Source organism: Sus scrofa, chromosome 8 (genome assembly GCF_000003025.6).
Source record: "Sus scrofa isolate TJ Tabasco breed Duroc chromosome 8, Sscrofa11.1, whole genome shotgun sequence".
NCBI lineage: Eukaryota > Metazoa > Chordata > Mammalia > Artiodactyla > Suidae > Sus > Sus scrofa.
In genome coordinates this window covers 60,620,646-60,639,860 of record NC_010450.4, presented here as the reverse complement: position 1 = coordinate 60,639,860, position 19,215 = coordinate 60,620,646, and the positions used below count along the sequence as shown (strand labels likewise).

The window sequence follows — 19,215 nt, the reverse complement described above, 5'->3', positions numbered from 1 at the left end:
CAGTGATCCCTGACATAGAGTGAGTGAACAGCACTGATAATAAAATGAACGCTCCTCCCCAAGGGAAAGGTGTAGAGTCAGATCCAGCCTGTTCTCTAAAGCCCTGAGGAATTCCCCATAGGCATGATGAGGCCACATGGGAGGGGCCTCATATTCCAGGGTACTGTCATGCACAAACTCTTGGAGAGGAGAAACTGAATCCACTGTTTAAATGACTGAATCACCTTTTCTTTCTCTTTTCCTCTATGCTTTCATTGTGGATAAAAAGCATCTCTCTACTTTAAAAGTCTGAGGTTCACAGAACTACAATGGGAGAATGAAGGACTCATTACGGATCCCTATTGCACTTTAACTTTTCAACAAGGCATAAAAATATACTAAAGTGGGGAGGTCAGGATAATAGGATGGTGGGATGAGGAAAGAAGAAGGAGAGAGAGAGGGCAGTAAAGAGAGAAAGAGAGGGAGATGGGAAAGGGAGGAGGGGTGAACTCTGCTGGGTACTTTCTACCTGCTATAGTTCAAGGCCATTTGCCATCTTCCATCCTTGTCTCTGCCCAAGGAGAAGGCAGACTTACCTGATGTACTAAGAATACCCCTCTTTGGTTTTGGTTTGGGTTTGGCCATTGGGGAAGAGGGGCAGGTGGATAGAGGGAGGATGGGAGGTGAGATCAGAGTATTCCCCTACATCTTTTCTGAAAAGGTGCCTGGGGTTGGGCTGTGGCTCTTGTCTTTGGTCATCTCTCTCTCTCAGGGACATCCTGCTTCCAATTTTTTTTTGTCATTCCTTTGATCTGGCATCCACAGGCCTAGGGAATGGGAACAGCTCCATACCTGTTACTGGCTCTGGCTTCCTGCAGGTGAGTTCACTTTTACTGCCCAACACAGCTGCCAACAAACCCTCTTCAAAGCTTCCATCAGTTTGCTATTGGGACTCATGTACTAAGGAGGGAAATGAGTCAAGGGATGAATTTTGTAGACAATGTTTTGGGGAGGAGGGAGAGAAAACAGCGACAAATGATGCCGCGAACACTGCTTACAAATTCTCTCTCAGAGGTTTACAGTATTAATATTTAAAAGCACTGGAGTTTTGTGGTAACCTGTTCCACTACCATTTATGCTTAAAGAGTAGCATAAATAGTTGACGGTAAAAGAGACACATCAGGTAAAAGTGGAGAGAAGTGAAGAGAGATTAGGTAAGTGGCTGTGGGATATAAAGGCCATATAACCTGTTTGCTGTGGAAGTGTTTTGACTAATTAAACACGACATCTTGATAAAGGAAGACCCAGCTAAACACCATTTCCAACAATGACCCAATTCACAGGGCTCAAAGCCTCCTGTTATACTTTTGAAGAGTCTATAAATTTATACGTAATCAAGCTAAGGTATTATTATAAATTCCGACAACCTAAATTGTATAATCTTACTATAATATAATTTTACAGACTCTACAGGATTGTACAGAAATGCTCTGGAAGAATGGAACATATTTGTTATAAAAAAACACACACAAAAAACATTCCATCCCTAAATTAAATGGGTAACAGCTGTCTGGTCTCTGCAAGGAATAGTCTCTTTTGTTATAAGATTAGCAGGTCTGCAGAGGAAAGAAAGGAATTAAGCATCATTGTCAGTTACAGTCACCAATAGTTTCTGTAATGAAATAGGCCAACTATATTCAAAAATTACCATGAAAACACTCAGCTTTCTAGGTGAATTATTACTGAATTAACATTAACCCCTGGGCTAAGTATGTAGGGAATATTTTTAAAAGTTGCTAATGTAAGGAGATTGGCTACTGATCTTTTAATCTGATCACATCCAGCAAGAATTATTTGCCCTGGGGTCTGAGCTACATTGTAATAAAATCAAAGGACATAAAAACTGTGGCAGGCACAGTACTGAAATTGGAGAAGCATCATTATGAATAGCAACAAGTATGGAGATGCATATGTAAGAGGGAACTGCAGTCAATATAACCACTGTTCTTCCATGATTTAGGGTAAATAGATAGTTATGGCTCATCTGCTAAATGATCTACTGGGTAGATATTTATGCATTATTATGCAGTATATTATTGAGGATCAGCCTGGTTAAAAACAAATAGAGAAAAGGGCAAATGGCACAGACAGGCTTTCAGTAAGGCCATCATTTGTAATATTTCTCAGGAAAAATCGCTTTCAGAAATTCCTTGGTATAACGAATGTACCATAGAAGGACTCTCCATTTGAGGAGTGCATAAATCCGCACAAATTGCTATAATAAGGATTCATCCCATAGCCCTTTTGGCATAAATGCACATCTGGTCTCTGTTTGTAATGAAATCAATTCAAAGCCCCACAGTGCATTAATAATAAAAATGTTCAACATATTGCAACCAAATAAGCCCTGCAAATTTGAGTCTGCAAGATTCTGTCACACATGTATATGCTGTTAACACTGATAAATGATTGGGTTACAGAACATTTATCAAATGGATTAAGATTCCAAAGGTGGACTTATTTTTTTTTTTTTAGTAAGTATTATTTCCACCTGAAAATACATATATATGTGTGCTAGAAGCATTTGCTTGTTTGATTTATTAAACCTCTTGGACTTTTATAGCTGTAGTTCACAATACCATAAAAGTTTTATTAATAATAAAATTATTATAAGCAATACTGCCTGTCTTAGAGGAAGTACATGAATTTGCCCTTTAAGAACAACAAAATTCCGGAATTAGCTCATAGCATATCAGGGTTGCCATTAAATCTTAAATTAAAATAAAATGGGATAATTTTTTCTACATTAATTAAAAATACTGACTTTTGTTTTCAGCATTTATAATCAACAGAGGAGCTAGACCTGGCAAAGCCTTCTTTGTCAATCCCATGATTTACCTTCTGGGTTATATGGTTGACCCAAGGAGAAGAACAGTTGCTAAGATCTGGTCCTTGGGGATCCCAGATTCCATCAGGAGCCAGGCAGAGGTAGGTTGACACTCCTAAAATAATAGAAGAAATTGGTATGCTTCAAATATTCAAACCATCTTTCTTACAATGACTTTATATCCAGGTTGTGTTTAAATACGAGCAAAGGTAAGATTGTGATCGTTACATGGAAATAATTAAACACTGGCAAGCAACTGGTGTTGGAGAATGTAATACAACAAACAAATGCTCAATATTTTTAAAGCGCTTGTTGGCAAATACACCAGGTACAGAGAATAACTTCATGAATTAGATGAATGTGGTACCCACCTTCAGGCGACCTATTGCTTGATTTTTCAGAGGAAAGGCAGCAGTTGAATCTTAAAGGAATCGTTTGCAGGTTTTTCAGGAAAACAAGGTGGGTAAAAGCATTCCAGGCAGAGGAAGAATGTGCTGTCTCTGGGCATCCTGGAGTGTTTTGAACTTAGGTCTACAGGGTAGGGGAGTTCTATTTAATGGAGTTGGAAAGGCTGGCAGAGCCAGATCATAAACGACCTTGTCTGGCATCTATGATGCTAGAAAATCAATGAAGACCATTAAGCAGAGGAGACAAGAGGGGTAATTTAGGTTTAGAAAGATAACTGTGGCAGCAGCATGGAATGAGTCAAGGGAGTGATGTGGAGGTGATGAGGAAGCTGTTATAATAATGCAAATGAGAGGAGACTGGGCTTGAGGGGCTAGAGAGGCTAGAGAAAGGGTCATAGTGCTTTTAGTTTGCAGACTGCTTTCAAATGAAGTATTCACTAACCTTCACAACCGACATCTGAAAAAGGGGGGGAAGGGTGTTATTTCTCTTTTAGAGATGAAGGAAGAAGAGGGCAGTGCTAAGAGAGAAAGAAGTTCAAGCTGTTTCCTGATTCCAGTACTACAGAAAACTTGTTACCAAACATTGCACCCCTCTATAAAGGGAATGAAGGTTTCAGACTATTTTTAAACACTTTGCTGAAAAAAAAAGAACATGTACTTTTATAAAGCCCAATATTAACTTCTGATCTTCCCACCACATCATACAGCATGGAATTCAGAAGGACATAACCACACCGAAACGTTCTAAAAAGACAAACCTGCTGGAGTAATTGAATCAATAACACCTAAAGACTCAGTCACTAACAATGCTAGTATAGTGACATCTACTGTGCATTTGTTTTATTTACATATTTTATAGAATAATGCAAATTTTATCCAAGGTATCCAGTGTTAGTTTATGAAGATCAATATGTGTAACAATAAGAAATCAAACTTTTGAGAATATTATGAATCGTATCTGTAAAAAAAAAAAAGGAAGATTGGCAGAGTGAAAAGCTTTCCAGCTCTTAAGTGCCCCCTGGAGAAAACAATGCAGGCTTGCTCTCTTTAGTGGAGGTTGGCTCCTTCCAACATCATCCCTAAGAAGGTCAAGAGCCTCTGACTGTTAACAGACAGCTATGAGGACCAGTAAAAAGGATATCTTCTTTTTGGTAAAATGTTAGGTAGTTTCACTGACCATCTTCTAACAGAGAAGTTCTTGACCTAGTTTTCTGCCATCAATATTTGACAGTTGGTGACAAGCATGAGAACTAGCTCCCACCAACCCAGTGATTCACTCCAGGCTGTAGCAAAGAAGAGCTGGCTCTCTGGATTAGGTGGGACATCCATAGTTTGACCGTAATGTGACTCAGAGACCTCATGCTTAAGGAAGATCTTATGTACTCCCACCAAATCCTTGCCTGTGTTCTTCAGGTTGCATTCTCAAACTCTGAAAATACGTTCCTTTAAACTGGAATTTAGTTGAGTCCAGAATTTAATCAAATGTGATGTAACAAAAAAAAAAAAACAAAACAAAAACAAAAACAGTTGTAACTGGGAAAAAAAAAAAAGAGGAACCAAAAAGAAAAAAGAAAGCAAGCTAGAAAGCGAGCCCAAGGAACATGCACCTTTAGCTTGGCCAGGTAGCACAGACTCACCTATGGTTCCTGCGGGCACGGCTGCTTTGCTGTCTGTCCCTGACGGGTCTTAAACCACATGATTTCTCGAGCTTCCACAGCCTCGCAGCTCTCTTCTAGAGCTGGCACTTGGGATGATGCTGATGGTAGGTGTGTGGTAATATCATCAAGTACCTCAACGGCTGGAGACGGGCTGCTGGTACTCCGGTTTCTCCTTCCTGATGCCGAGGGGGTGGTACTCCTGCCTGCACCCCAAGTTGTGGTCCGAAGGGTAGTGCTGGTGGTGTGCTTCCCGCGCCAAGAGGTCCTGTGGTAGAGATTTCTGAAATAAAATTCAAAAGAAAACACCTACATGGCTTGTTCACAGTGGCATCTAAAGGTATCCTAATACTTCAGAAGCCATTTCTTTGTTGGCAATTCAAGGAGCTGTAAACATGGGAAAAATAAGCCAGCACCAAAATAGCAAGAGTGCCACTTGAGTATTAAGACAGTCATCTGCCTTATGCTAAACGAAGGCTAGTTTTGGTTCTTCTCAACTCCAACTACAAAAACAAAGTTACAGTAGAATTCACCTCTTTGGGAGGCTTCTTCATGCTTCAGGTCTTTTGGACAATTAGGGGAGTAAAACTTAAAGCCTTCTTCTTAGACTTTTCCAACTCAGTTATGGGACGAGAAAGAGCTATATAAAGCATTATTTCCACATTAAGTGTAACATATGCTGCTAAAGATGCAGCAAGTAGGGGAAAGGAAAAAAAAATCAGAAATTAAATTGCTTACAAGCTAAAAAGTAAAGAGCAGTTCTGAGTATAATCTCAACACAAACTAGAGCAGCTTGGTGATTTAGTCTGATGCTCTCAGGACTGACCCATGATATCAAAACTTTCAAACTTGCCATTTACTTATGTAAAAATATAAGCAGTTTCCAATTAGTGCGTTCATACATTATTTTCTAACTAGATTTTTCTAGTGGCATTTTCCCAATGTATTCCAAGTTCCAAATAAAAGTGATTAATTTCCTTGACCAGCTATTAACAGGTGATTAAATCTACAATGCCTCTGGAGGAATATCCTAACAATACTATAGAAATAATCACTGCAGAGAATCATCATTCTGGTAAAATATATTCATATTCCCATTATAGGAATGCAAGAGTTCACCAGGGCTCCACATACATACACTGCATTGGTAACTGTAAGACTGAAAACTGCTCCTAAACTCACTTACTTAACAACAACTTGCTTAAACAACGACAACAACAACAACAACAACAATAACAAAGTATAGGGAGCCTGGTTCTAGTCAGATTCAAAGTAGCTCAGGTTTAGGAAACTTAAAGGAGTCCTGTGATGAACCTCTTGCTCTCATTCAAGGTCTGCTTGACTATGTCGTCAGCTAGACTCAGCAGCCCCAGAGAATGCACCAAATCCATCACAGTGTATTTGGTGTGTATAAAACTGGATAGCATGGCAGAGGGAGAGGGAATGAATTTTTTGAAGCCTTATTTAATCACTGAAATAACAGCATTTTCTGAAGTCACGCTATTTGCTCCTTTGGCTTCTTGCTGCTTCTTCTGTTTCCTCTGCTGCTCTTCCTCTTTTTCTCTTCCATTCCTGTCTATGTGAATGGTGATTTCAGAACTACACTTACTCAAAGTCCACGCAAGAAAGCAGAGTGTCCTTTTTTCTCTTTTTCCATACCCCCTATATCCCCCAAATTGCCAGGTCTGGTTGATTCTGTCTCACTTAAAGCTTTTTCTCTTTCCCCAGTCGGCATTATCCATGTTCGGAACCACGACTACCAATGAATGAAAACAGCAGCCTTTAAATATTTTTCCTAATAAAAGCAACACCAGAGCAAAATGTCAATATGGATATCTCAATACCTACTTTTTGGAAAATAAAAATTCAGCATTTAGAAAAAAAAAAAATTAGTGGAGTTCCCGTCGTGGCACAGTGGTTAACGAATCTGACTAGGAACCAGGAGGTTGTGGGTTCGATCCCTTGCCTTGCTCAGTGGGTTAAGGATCTGGTGTGCTGTGAGCTGTGGTGTAGGTTGCAGACGTGGCTCGGATCCCATGTTGCCATGGCTCTGGCATAGGCTGGTGGCTGTAGCTCTGATTAGACCCCTAGCCTGGGAACCTCCATATGCCTCGGGTGTGGCCCTAGAAAAGATGAAAAGACCAGGAAAAAAAAAAAAAAAAGAAAGAAAAAATAACTAGTGGCACTAAGCTTTTAACACAATTCAAATATAAAAAGTTTAACAACATATTTAAAAATATTAAGTGAAATTGAATTCTTAAAATTATAAATAGTAAAAATCATTCCATATAGGAGTTCCCATTGAGGTGCAGCAGAAAAGAGTCTGACTAGGAACCATGAGGTTGCAGGTTCGATCCCTGGCCTTGCTCAGTGGGTTAAGGAACTGGCGTTGTCCTGAGCTGTGGTATAGGTCGCAGATACAGCTCAGATCAGGCGTTGCTGTGGCTCTGGCATGTTGGCAGCAACAGCTCCGATTGGAGCCCTAGCCTAGGAACCTCCATGTGCTGCAAGCGAGGCCCTAAAAAGACAAAAAAACCAATAAATAAATAAAAATCATTCTATATATACTTTGCATAAAATTATATGAATGTTTTAAAAAGAAATATAAAATTAAGAAAATTTAATAACTTGAAAATTAAATATTCTCTATTAACGTTAATTAATACTAAAATTAAACAATATAATTTTAATGAATACGAAGCAATAGCCTTTAAAAATATTTGTCAGTGGAGTCACTGGTGGGATATAAGCACATTTTTTGGTACAAAATTTTCCAGCTAACAGAAAAAATCTTTTTGACTTCATACTACTTGGTGGAGTAGTCAGGCAATAGTTAAAAACTTCATGTATTTTCTCTGACTCCTTCATTTTAAATAATGCCATCTTCCATTGTATTTTTGAAGGGACTGTTTTGAAGAACTTAAATTTTTAACAGGGACTCTAAATCTTTTCATTGCTAATGAGCCATAGTTTTTGTTTCAAACAAAGCACTTTGTCTTTTAGTCTGATCATGTAAAATGGAGATTCATGGCAGTTAGCTATATTAGGTAAATAATCTCATGGTCAATTTTACTTGTTCAAGAAGTTTTTCAACTAGTTTAAAAATTAATAGTAAAATAGAAGCTCTTATTTTCAATCATCTTCCTTCTCTTCTTGAGAATTACACAGGTACTAAAGAACGCTTCTAAATAAATTCGCCCTTCCTCAGTTAGATACTTTAATTGGCCTACAGCACTCTGGGAGAAGAGCTCTGTTTTCCAATTATTTTTACTCTGATAAAAATACCATCACATGAGGTGAGAGATCCTCCAATCCCTTATCTCAATCACACAAATCCTGCACAAGGAGCAATGACATATTATCCCAAGATTTTTGCTGGCTGTGATCACAAACTTGCCAAGTTTGATAGATTTGTCTTATGTAGAGCACAATGATCCAGATTTCAGATTTTTAAAGATGACAGTATCCCACCAAAATGTATTTAACATTAGCACCACATAATGAAAATTAGTGTTCTATATTTTCCTCTGAAATTTCCCTATGGGAACCATTCTCGATCTTTTGCCAGAGGCATCTCTTGGGGTATACACTGGACTATGTTACTCCGCAGATTAAAATCCTTAAACGGTTTCTATCTGCCCTCCAAACAAGGGCCAACTCCCTTTCTTCATGCTATAGCCCTTCTGAGTTTCTTTCTGCAGCTCATTATGATGCTTTTCCACCTTCTACCTCTCTCTTAAACCATCCACAATTACCAGCAGTCTCCCAGCTGCCCTCTGTTCCTTTGACCTCGGGGTCTCATGTATGCTGCAGTGTTGCTGCCCTCATTGCCACCTGGTAATTCCTACATATTCTGCGGGGCTTAGATTGGAAGCCATCTCCATCAAGGGACTTTTTCAAATTTAACGAGACAGGGTTATATACTACAGTGAGTTTTGTCACGATCATTTCCTCAACTTTTAGCCTTGTGTCCGACTACGAGTTAATAAGCTCTCAGCCAAGATAGATGAAGATCAGGAACAGGTCAAGGAAGCAGAGGATGGTCCTGCTGTAGACTTTCACAAGAGATGGGAAAGGAGAAATAGAAAGAAAGTAGCAAGTGGGTAAGCTAAGAATCCCTATGGTTGATGCACTGGACAAGTTACTTTACAAATGCAAATTAAGAAAATGCAAAGTGGTAACTGAGAGAGAAAATAAGCAGGGAGAATTCAAAGCCCCCTTTCCCCAGATGACCTTATCTCAGAATAATCATTTTTAACTAAAGATACTTTTGTGAAGCAATGACACTGATAAAGAGATATACATGCAGATATATATTTGTTTTATTTTATTGTTTTATTTTTTTAGGACTGCACATGCAGCATATGGAAGTTCCCAAGCTAGGGGTAGAATCAGAGCTATATCTGTTGGCTTACACCACAGCCACAACAATGCGGGATATGAGCCACGTCTGCCACCTATACCACAGCTCACAGCAACACTGGATCCTTAACCCTCTGAGCAAGGCCAGGGATTGAATCTGCATCCTCATGGGTGCTAGTCAAGTTCCCTACCGCTAAGCCATAACAGGAACTCCCCAGCTATATATTTTTTAAAGTTCAATTCATCCTGAAATACACTGCAAGGACTTGACTCTAATACAGAAATACTAATGTTCAGGACCAGTCTGGAACGTATTTCCTCAGAACTGTGCCACAGAGAGATGGCCACGAGCAGGGTCATACCACTCCGTTTGACTTTAAGCAGAATAAAAGGCAATTTTAAAAGCTGTCCCTGATCCCCTATCCCTTTCCTCGTGCTTACTGCCATGTAAGACTCCCAAGGGCTCTGCTCACTGCCAGCTTTTGGCAGAATAAGTACCACCAGTGATATACATGTTGTCACCAGTGCCCAAGAAAGACCCTGTCTTATTGCTAGAGATTGTGAAAAAAGATCCTGAGTCACTAAAGAGTCACAGCAACACACTTTGGCAAAGCTCCAACCTATATCACATGCTATAAAGAGTTTGTCCTTGTCTGTCTTCCAGCAAGGGGGAAGCAAGATGACACCTTCCCAGTGTACTCCGTTATTGAAACTTTCCTGACAATACAGTTTCATAAAGCTTTGTGTTTTTAAGTGCCTCATATGCTTGAGCCTGTGTATCAGGGGAAGGTTACTGTGTAAAAGAAAGTAAGTTTGAGCGAATGATTAAATAAAATACTTGGGGAGTTCCCGTCATGGCTCAGCAGTTAACAAACCCGACCAACATCCATGAGGATGCAGGTTCGATCCCTGGCCTCGCTCAGTGGGTTAAGGATCTGAGGTTGCCATGAGATGCAGTATAGGTGGCAGACGCAGCTTGGATTCCACATTGCTGTGGCTCTGGCATAGGCCAGCAGCTGTAGCTCTGATTTGACCCCTAGCCTGGGAACCTCCATATGCCATGGGTGCAGCCCTAAAAAAAAAAAAAAAAAAGACAAAATAAATAAATTAAAAAAAACCCACTTATCAAAGATGTGCAATTTTTCTGATTATTTTGTCATTGTTATTGTGTTCAATGTGAATATTCAGATCAGTATTTTCATAAAAGCAACAAAAACCCTCCATATTAACATTCTCCCTCATAATTAACTCTTTCCAAAATACATTTTTAATTCTCTTATCTCATGAAATTTACTGTCCACGGCTTATTTCATTCTTATGATTTGGTTTATTTTGTTTAATTTTTTTCTTCAGCTGGCCTTGAGAAGAATAAATATTATTTTGAATATCACTACAGTTTATACTCTGTAGAGTATATGGATGGAAAACAGTGAGAATAACCAACACCTATAAAGTGCATGACATCTTGTAATGTTTTATCCCTATTATCTCATTGAATTCTGATTAAGAAATATAATTATAGCTATGAATTCCTAATTTTACAAATGAGAAAACATAGGCTCAACTGGTAAGTGAAACATAATTACACAAGTAGTAAGTCAAACAATGTCCCCTAATTCCATATTCCATATTTTTCAAAACACACTTTCAAAAATAGCAGCCTGAACTATTTCATGCATTCTATAACTACAAGTCTTCCATAACGCTTTAAGAAGAGACTAAAGGAACTAAAACGATTCTAATAAAACATTGCTTTTCCTGATCCCAAAACATATTTATTATCCGGGATTGACACTGTTAATGGATTTAGTTGTCTTCCCCAGAAATTCCTATGTTGAAGCCCTGTTCCACCTGTGACTGTATTTGGAGATACGGCCTTTAAAGAGGTAATTAAGATTCAATGAATTCTTAAGGGTTGGGCTCTAATGCAACAGAGCTGGTAAGAAGAGAGAAAACCAAGGATACTGGAGCAGAGTATGTGAGGTCACAGTGTGGTGCCTCGGGAGAAATCCATCCTGCCAGCACCTTGATTTTACACTTTCAGCCACAAAAACTATGAGAAAATGAATTTCCATCATTTAAGCCACTTAGTCCATGGTATTTGGTTGTAAAATTAGGAGTTCATAGCTATAATTACTCTATATTTTTTATCCAGAATTCAGTGAGATAATAGAATTGTAATAGAAAATGTAACAAGATGTTATTATTAGCAGACTAATACAGTCATCCTCTAAAAAAGTCTAATACTTAAGACAGGATATAAACTATGGAATCAAAGATAGCATAAACTTCACAATAGGAGAAATGCGTTCTTTCTACTCATGGAGTCAATGGAACTTCTTGATTCTCCTCTTTCAGCTTTCCCTTTCCTCTTTAAAACATGTACCTCCCCTCATGGTTTTCCCTTTATAAACCCTTCTTTGATGCTAACTTCATTCCAACCCAAAATATTTTGGTTGACTACAGGAGCATTTACTTGTCCTCATTTTCCAAGTATTTATTTAAATCCAAGGTCAACTATTGAAGAAATCTTCCCAAGGGCCTGATAGAGGAAATAAGAAAACCAAGATAATATAACAATGCTGCAAGTGGCTTTGGGCTACCTGTGCTGCGCTCTGGGTAGAGGAAAAGAAATTCTGCCTGACCTCTACAGATATCAGCTGGTTAATTAAAAAAGTTTTTAAAAAGGAACATTAATGTTACCAGTCATAAAATTTCCCAATTCTTTTCAGAATCCACGTATTAATACTTGGTTCTGTGTCCTCTAGAAAAAAAAAAAAAATTCCACATACTCTCAGCTCTGTGGGGGGTAAACTTAACTTGTGTAATTTGATCCATTTATATTACCTGATTCTCTCCTAGATTATTATCCTTACTATAAATAAAGGAAACTATCTGTCATAGAAAACAAACATCAACTTGCAATGGCCTTATCATGTAAGATAAGGTAAAATATAAGATTTGGGGGGCATCTATTTACAGTTATATGCTACCTATTTAGCCTCTACCAGGCCAGGAACTGTGCTGTATGTGTTGTGTGTATGTGCTCTAATTTAGTATTGCTCAGGTAGCTATACTTATCTTCATTTTGGAGATGAAACAAGTCTATCAAAATCCCTCCCTTTCTGTTAGGATTATGCCGTTGTTAAAAATTTTGACAAAATTAATCACAGAAACACATATGTAAAAACTCTTAGTAATTTGGAAATTAAATGTCGCCACCACTGCTCACATATACTTTATTGGTATGACGATGGCCTGGATTAGTTGAGTAGTTACTAAGTACTTATTATGGACCTGGCATAATTCTGGGACTGTTCTACTACAGGAGCTGGCCCATTTAATTCTGATGACAAATCTGTACTATTAATTATGATCAATTTCATATGGTGAAGCTGAAGCACCAAGAGATGCAGTAATTTTCCAAAGGGTGAAAGTTCATAACAGAGAAATACCCTAGGCATACACTTAATCACACTAACTTGAAAGGAATATTGAGAACCTGAATTTTATCCACAAAAAAGTGGTCTGCCCACTGCTGCTGAGACTAAAGGAAGTGGTCCTCTTTGAGCTAATTTCTTTCGGTTTATGGCTTGTCTAATTCCCCTAAAGGAAGAACCCTTAAGGAAAAAAACTATAAAATCAAGAAACCGTGGTAGTATCCATCATTCAAGTAGGCAATAAACAATTAGCAAACAATAATGTGGGATTTAACTGGCTTTACCTAGCAGTGCAGTAAGGCTGTACATGCTTAACTAATGTACAGAAAGGTTAAGTAAATTTCCTAACTTCACACAGTTCAGAAGCGGTAAAGCCAGGATTTTAATACAGATAGTTTGACTCCAAAACCCATTGTGTAATCCATATTAACTATCTGACAAAAGATTTAAAGTCATTTTTTTAAGTATCAAGTACAAATATATTATTTGCCTATAAGAGAGGTCATTATTAGGAACTACTAGATTAATTAATCCCATCCATATTTACTGCTATACAACATGAGTAGTACTGGGAATAGAAGGTTCAGGATTGTTCTCATGTTACTTGCCTTCATGAAGCCCTAAGAAGTTTTATGGATAAAGCTACAGAGGAAGATAGGAAAAGCAAGAGGAGAAAGATTACTAAATATATTTATTCATACAGTAAATATTTATTGGTGTTTGTTTTATTCTATACATTGTGATGGGCATCAAGGATTCAGAGATGAAGCAAGGCATATTGCTCTCAAGAAGTTTTTAATTTACTATATTTTGTGGAAGGTACAAGATCATTAATTTTTCTTTGTGCCACTTAGAAAAAAAAATCTCTTGCAGTTTAAACTTTGACATGCCTTCAAGTATTAGGTACATTCGAAATAATGAAATGTTAAAAGGTAAAATCATGAGAATATTAGAGTTGATAAAATACTATAATAACAAAAATATCTCCTTATATAGTATACAATGAGATAAACACTCAAACATTTAAAAGACATGACTGAATAAATTATAATACCTCTTCGTGCTTTAGTTTTCTTATTGTGTCTTTCACCAAAGATAATGATATACATACTTATTCAAGAAAAAAGTGGCAATATAGATTTAAAGTATTTAGCAAAATAAATGATGGAGAACAACAGATTAATGAATATTTACTATCAGAAATAATATTGTTATTTATTTCCTAATACAACCATTGATTACTGATTGTTTACCATGTGCCAGTTGCTATTCTAAATGCTGGAAATACAGAAGTAAACAACAAAAACAACAAATAATGAAAATCTCTGCCCTCATGGAGCTTATATTTAGTAGGATAAACACAACAAAAATAAAATATATAGCATATTAGATATTAGAAATGCAAAGGATAAGAAGAAGAAGAAAATAAAGCAGGGCAAAGTGATAGGAAGCATTAGAGGAGGGAACTGCAATTTTTAATAGGGTATCAGCCATTGCCAAGATGTTCAGGTGACAAGGAATACCTGAAGGATGTGGAGGACCAAGAGATGTGAATAACTGGGGAGCATTCCAGGTAGAGGGAACAGCATCTGCAAAGGCTCTGTGCAGTTCAATGGCCAGTGTGGTTACAGCTACATGAGGGAAAACTGGTATGAAAGGAGATCAGAGAGGCAGTGAGGGACAGAGCATATAGGACTTTGGAGGTGTGGTGAGAACTGCACATTTACTCTGTCTGGTGTGGGAAGCCACTGGAAGATCTGAGCAGGGGAAAGGTAGATCTGACTGAGGATAACTTGGGTTGTTGCATTTAAGAATGACTGAATGGGAGGTGAAGGGAACCATGAAAGGCAAGTGTCCTTTTGACTGTCCCTCTGAGGTGGCAGTGGTGATGGTGATGGGTCATATAAAGAGCATGGGGGTGAGAGAGGTGATGGATGGGTGTAATTATGGATACCATGATCCTCACTGGTACATAGTAGGCCTTCAATAATGGTGGAAATGAGCTGATGTTTGATTCTTCACTTTAACAAAGAAGAATTAGTCCTTCATATGTAAATTCTTCTTCAGCGCCATCTCAACTGCTATTGTTTATTTAAAACTGAAACAACCACATAGGCATATTGACTTCAAACAGCATGTGAGAATATTCCTGAGAATTCCTGAGTTATAACCAACAGAGTTATGTGGGTTTTTCTCATTATTGTAAAATTTCTTTAAGTTTTGATTTATGAGAATATTAAGTAAATTTTGATGGTGACAAAACCATGGAAACAAAAGAAAAACTGGGGGAATAAATTCCACTGAATTTGAGTTTACTGTTTTCTTAACAACAAATAAAACATTCAAGAAGTATAAGTGGTTAAATTGGTGTTAGGATTTAGAATAATTCCTTACTTCTAGCCTCAATATTATATTTTATTCCCCTAGTTTTGACATCATTGTTACCCAGTCACTAGAGTTATTGCCTAATATTTGGAGTGATGTATGTTTTATTATTAACTTGTGAATTATATTTTACCTATGAAGACAAAGTGATACCAAAATATATGGATTATATATGACTTATTAAGTATGAAGTTAAAATAAATTCAAGAAAAATAAAATTATCTGCTGTATTTGGAAATGAAATACTCAAGTGAACAGTGAAGAAGATAGCGTAATTTAAGCTCCAAGTTTTTTTAAGAATGCAGTTTTAGTAACTTTGATCTATTGCAGATGCTTGAAATAATATATATATGCCCACTGCTATTATATATATGCACAAGATTCTAAGAAACTGATAAAATGTAACGCCTTGTTTCATGGTGGATACCGTTCTTGGTTATTTGTTTTGCTGGAAAAAATAGGGTATCATATTGCCTTGTAAGTACTTTCTTAAAAGCAAATAAACAAACAAACTCAAGCATTGATTTTTTTTTAACCAAATAAACCTAAGAGTGACACAAAAAGGAGATCCAATTACCGGCCAAAATGGGCATACAAGGTTGAGTGAAACATGGCCCCTCTCCTCAAGGTCTTTCTAGGGTGGGCAGGCTCATTGTATTTTGAGTTGTCAAGAGTCAAGTCTTGGCTCTTTATTTCGACTGCCAACTCTCTAACTGATGAGACTGCTAAACATTTCATTTCTTTCAAGTAACAAATTACATAAAAGAAAGAGAGCTACAAGATTATCAAACAAATGATTCTTAATTTTAAATAAAACTATAAACATTCTTCTAAAACGCTTAATAATCGGGATACAGTCCATAGACTTGGTAGATAAATTAAGTCATTCTTTCAAAACCATAATTTAAACTCTACAATTCTACAGCTCTTCTTGAATGCCAGGAAATTTGATAATTGACTTTGTTTTCCATGCAAATATACCAGACATATATTAAATATTCATGATGGGTGAGTGATAGCATAATTATCTGTACTTCATTTTGAAGAGCATTTTCAGATATATGCATATATGTTATGGTATCTCAATTACACTGTGGTTTTAATAAAGTCAGATTAAATCATTTAATCACACACTCCAGATTAAATTTTTAGGATTAGTATATGAGAGTTTCAAATTTTTGCTTACACAATATTAAGCCATAATATAAGTAACAGAAAATACAGACCTAGACTCTCAAGAAATTTATATATTTATATAGATACTACTAATTCATAATTAATTTCCCCTAAAATAAAGAAAGGGGTAGAAATTGTTTATTGAGAGAATTAAGTGGTTGAGTGATTAGGCTAAGGCATTTTCTGTTATATATTCAGGAAGAGAATTCAGGACATTTATCTCTAAGGAAAATGTTTTGATTAGTCTCAAGTTGAGAACTGAGTAACTTCTCCTCACTCGAATATGCACCAAACAATTTATTTTCTTTCTACTGTCAAGCTAACCTACTCAGCACCTTCCAAATTAATAGAGTAGTAACCACTTCTCCATTTTGCTTTCTCCTGATTATTTTCCTCTTAAGAAGATGGAGTCATGAATTAAACAGGGGTAATAAATGGGTCAGAGAAGCAAACTGCTTAGGAAAAAAATCTGCCCACAGGCTAATGATCTTCAGGTTTCTCTCCTAAACACACACCACACACACACACACACATTCATACATATACTGACAACTACATGCCCATTACATATATATTTCAAATTGCTAAAGAAACAAATAAATAAAATGGATACTGATTATATAGAGCTCTTTTTCAAAGAATTATGTTCATTTTCAGATACATATGAAAAAACCTTGAAGGCTTCATAAAACAGTGTATTTCCTGTATTAATAATTCATAAAAGACAGTGAGGTATACTGGTAAAAAACATATATTTGACCTTCAACTATTAGATAAGCATCTACTAGGTCTGTGGATTTGGGCAAGTTAATTTCCCAGAAAATCAAAATGCCCTCATCTTTAAAAATGTAAATTTAAAAAAATGGATTCGTATTTTTACTTCAGTAATGCTGACATACAATAGACATTCAGTAATAGTAACGTTATTATAATCAAATGCAGGCTATCCTAAGATACCATCAACTCTGAGTAGAGTTATAAACAGCCATATAAATAGATAGAAAGTTAAACTATCTCCTGAATTTATATAATAAGAGCATATATATCTGACCAGTTTATCTTTTCCACCTCAATTTCTAAGGAATATTTAAGACCCCACTTACTTTACCTAAACCAGCTTTGAAAAAGATATGTGATATTGTTACTTGCACTCCAATGGAAAGCTTTTTTTTTTTTTTTTTTTTTTAAGTAAGAATAACATAAATAAGGAGAAAAATACTTCTTCGAAGTCGTTTTTCGGTCCGTGGTGTTTCAGAATTTCAAGTGATAAAATTCGGTGGCAACGAGGATTTAACAAATCTTTTTTCCCCAAAAAATTCAAACATTTCATTTCGAAAGTAAAATGGGAGTTGAGGGGGAAGAAAGGACATTTTAAATCAACATGAAAAGAGATGGTATGAAGATGGAACCAAACTTGTAGACAGCCCACCAGTGATAACACAATCCTTTTAGTAGCTCAACTTCTTAGTAGCACAGACTGGTCTTCCGGTAGGAGCATCAGACATTGGTATAACACTCTCTGTAGACAAGTTTTCAACTGTTTTGTGGCTGCAAAGCCCCATAGTGACAAAATCTTGCTGTTTTGCTCAATTAGTATTTGTTCAGCAAAAGCACCCTAACATCACAAGTGCCTTGATTCACTACAAAATCCCAGCATTGGGACTTGCAAATGTGACTGCCACCACGCCCAGAGAAAATTGCCTGTCTGATTCTCCACCACCATTCCCACTCTAACCTAAGCCTGTTGTAGGACAATAGCTTATTAAAAAATCTTATTATTTTGAAATAAGTGTAGACTCACAGGAAGTTGCAAAAATAGTACAAAGAGTCCCTTCCTTTGTATAATGGTGAGATCTAATGATGAGATCTTATATAACCATGGTATGCTGTCAAAGCTAAGATGTGGGCAATGGTGCCTGTTAGACTACAGACTTTATTTAGTTTTCACCATGTTTTTAGCCTGCACTAATTTATGTGTATAGGCATACAGCTCTTTGTGATTGTACCTCATGTGAAGATGTGTGTGATGACTCAGAACTGTTCCATCACCCCGGAATGCCTGAGCCACCTCTCTGTATTCAGCCCACACACCCCTATCCTGGCAATCTCTTATCTATTCTCCATCGCTTTGGTTTCACCTTTCAAGCATGTTACATAAGTAGAATCATAAGCACGAAACCTTTTGAGATTGATTTTTTTTTTCCCCTAAGCATAATGCTCTTGAGGTCCATCCAGTTAGTTGCAGCTATCAACAGTTAAGCTATCTCCCCGAATCATCGCATGAATACCTATAATCTATCTTTCATCTTGTACCTGGAGTGATCTTTAAATGCAAATCTGACGTTGCTGCTCTTTAAAAGCTCCCAATTGATCTTACTCTAAATGTGAAATCCTTAAACATGGCTTTAAACATCCTCTAATCCTCACCCTGCCTGCTTTTCAAGCTGCCCCTGACACCTCGCTCCTTTGTTCTCTCTCTTCTAACCATCCTGGATTTATTTCCTCTGTCCCCCAAAAGTCCCTCTCATCTTCAATGATACAAATGTTTTTTTCTGGAACCCACTCTCTGCAGCCTTAACTAGTCTTCCCTCTCTGATCCCAACCTCTGCACTTGGCTAAATCACTAATCTTTTCGATAGCAGGGAGTTATAGTGAATATAAGCAAGAAAGGTGAATGAATGAATGAAATGGTCATTTTTGGATTATTTGCAATTTTATTCAGTATGTTTATTTTCTTATGACATTAATTTAGATGAAGACTAAGATTTCATTCTTCCTGAGAGTAAACATTTTTTATACCACTAGTTGAATAGAGTCACATAAAGGGACATCCACATTTGGATGCCAGCTCTTCGCTTTCTAGCTGTGAGACATTGGGCAAACCTCTAAACCAGGATGATTGTTATTTCACTTTAAAAAATTGG

General features: G+C 37.0%; 1 protein-coding gene across 1 annotated transcript in view; it reads right to left on the bottom strand.

The window, feature by feature from the left end:
• Positions 1-19,215, bottom strand: part of ADGRL3 (adhesion G protein-coupled receptor L3) — an 811,898-nt gene that overhangs the window by 160,317 nt on the left and 632,366 nt on the right. The window contains 4 exon segments of the mRNA XM_021100590.1: positions 2,878-2,981; positions 4,911-4,922; positions 4,925-5,176; positions 5,179-5,211. Of these exon segments, the coding sequence (XP_020956249.1) occupies positions 2,878-2,981; positions 4,911-4,922; positions 4,925-5,176; positions 5,179-5,211 (401 nt within the window).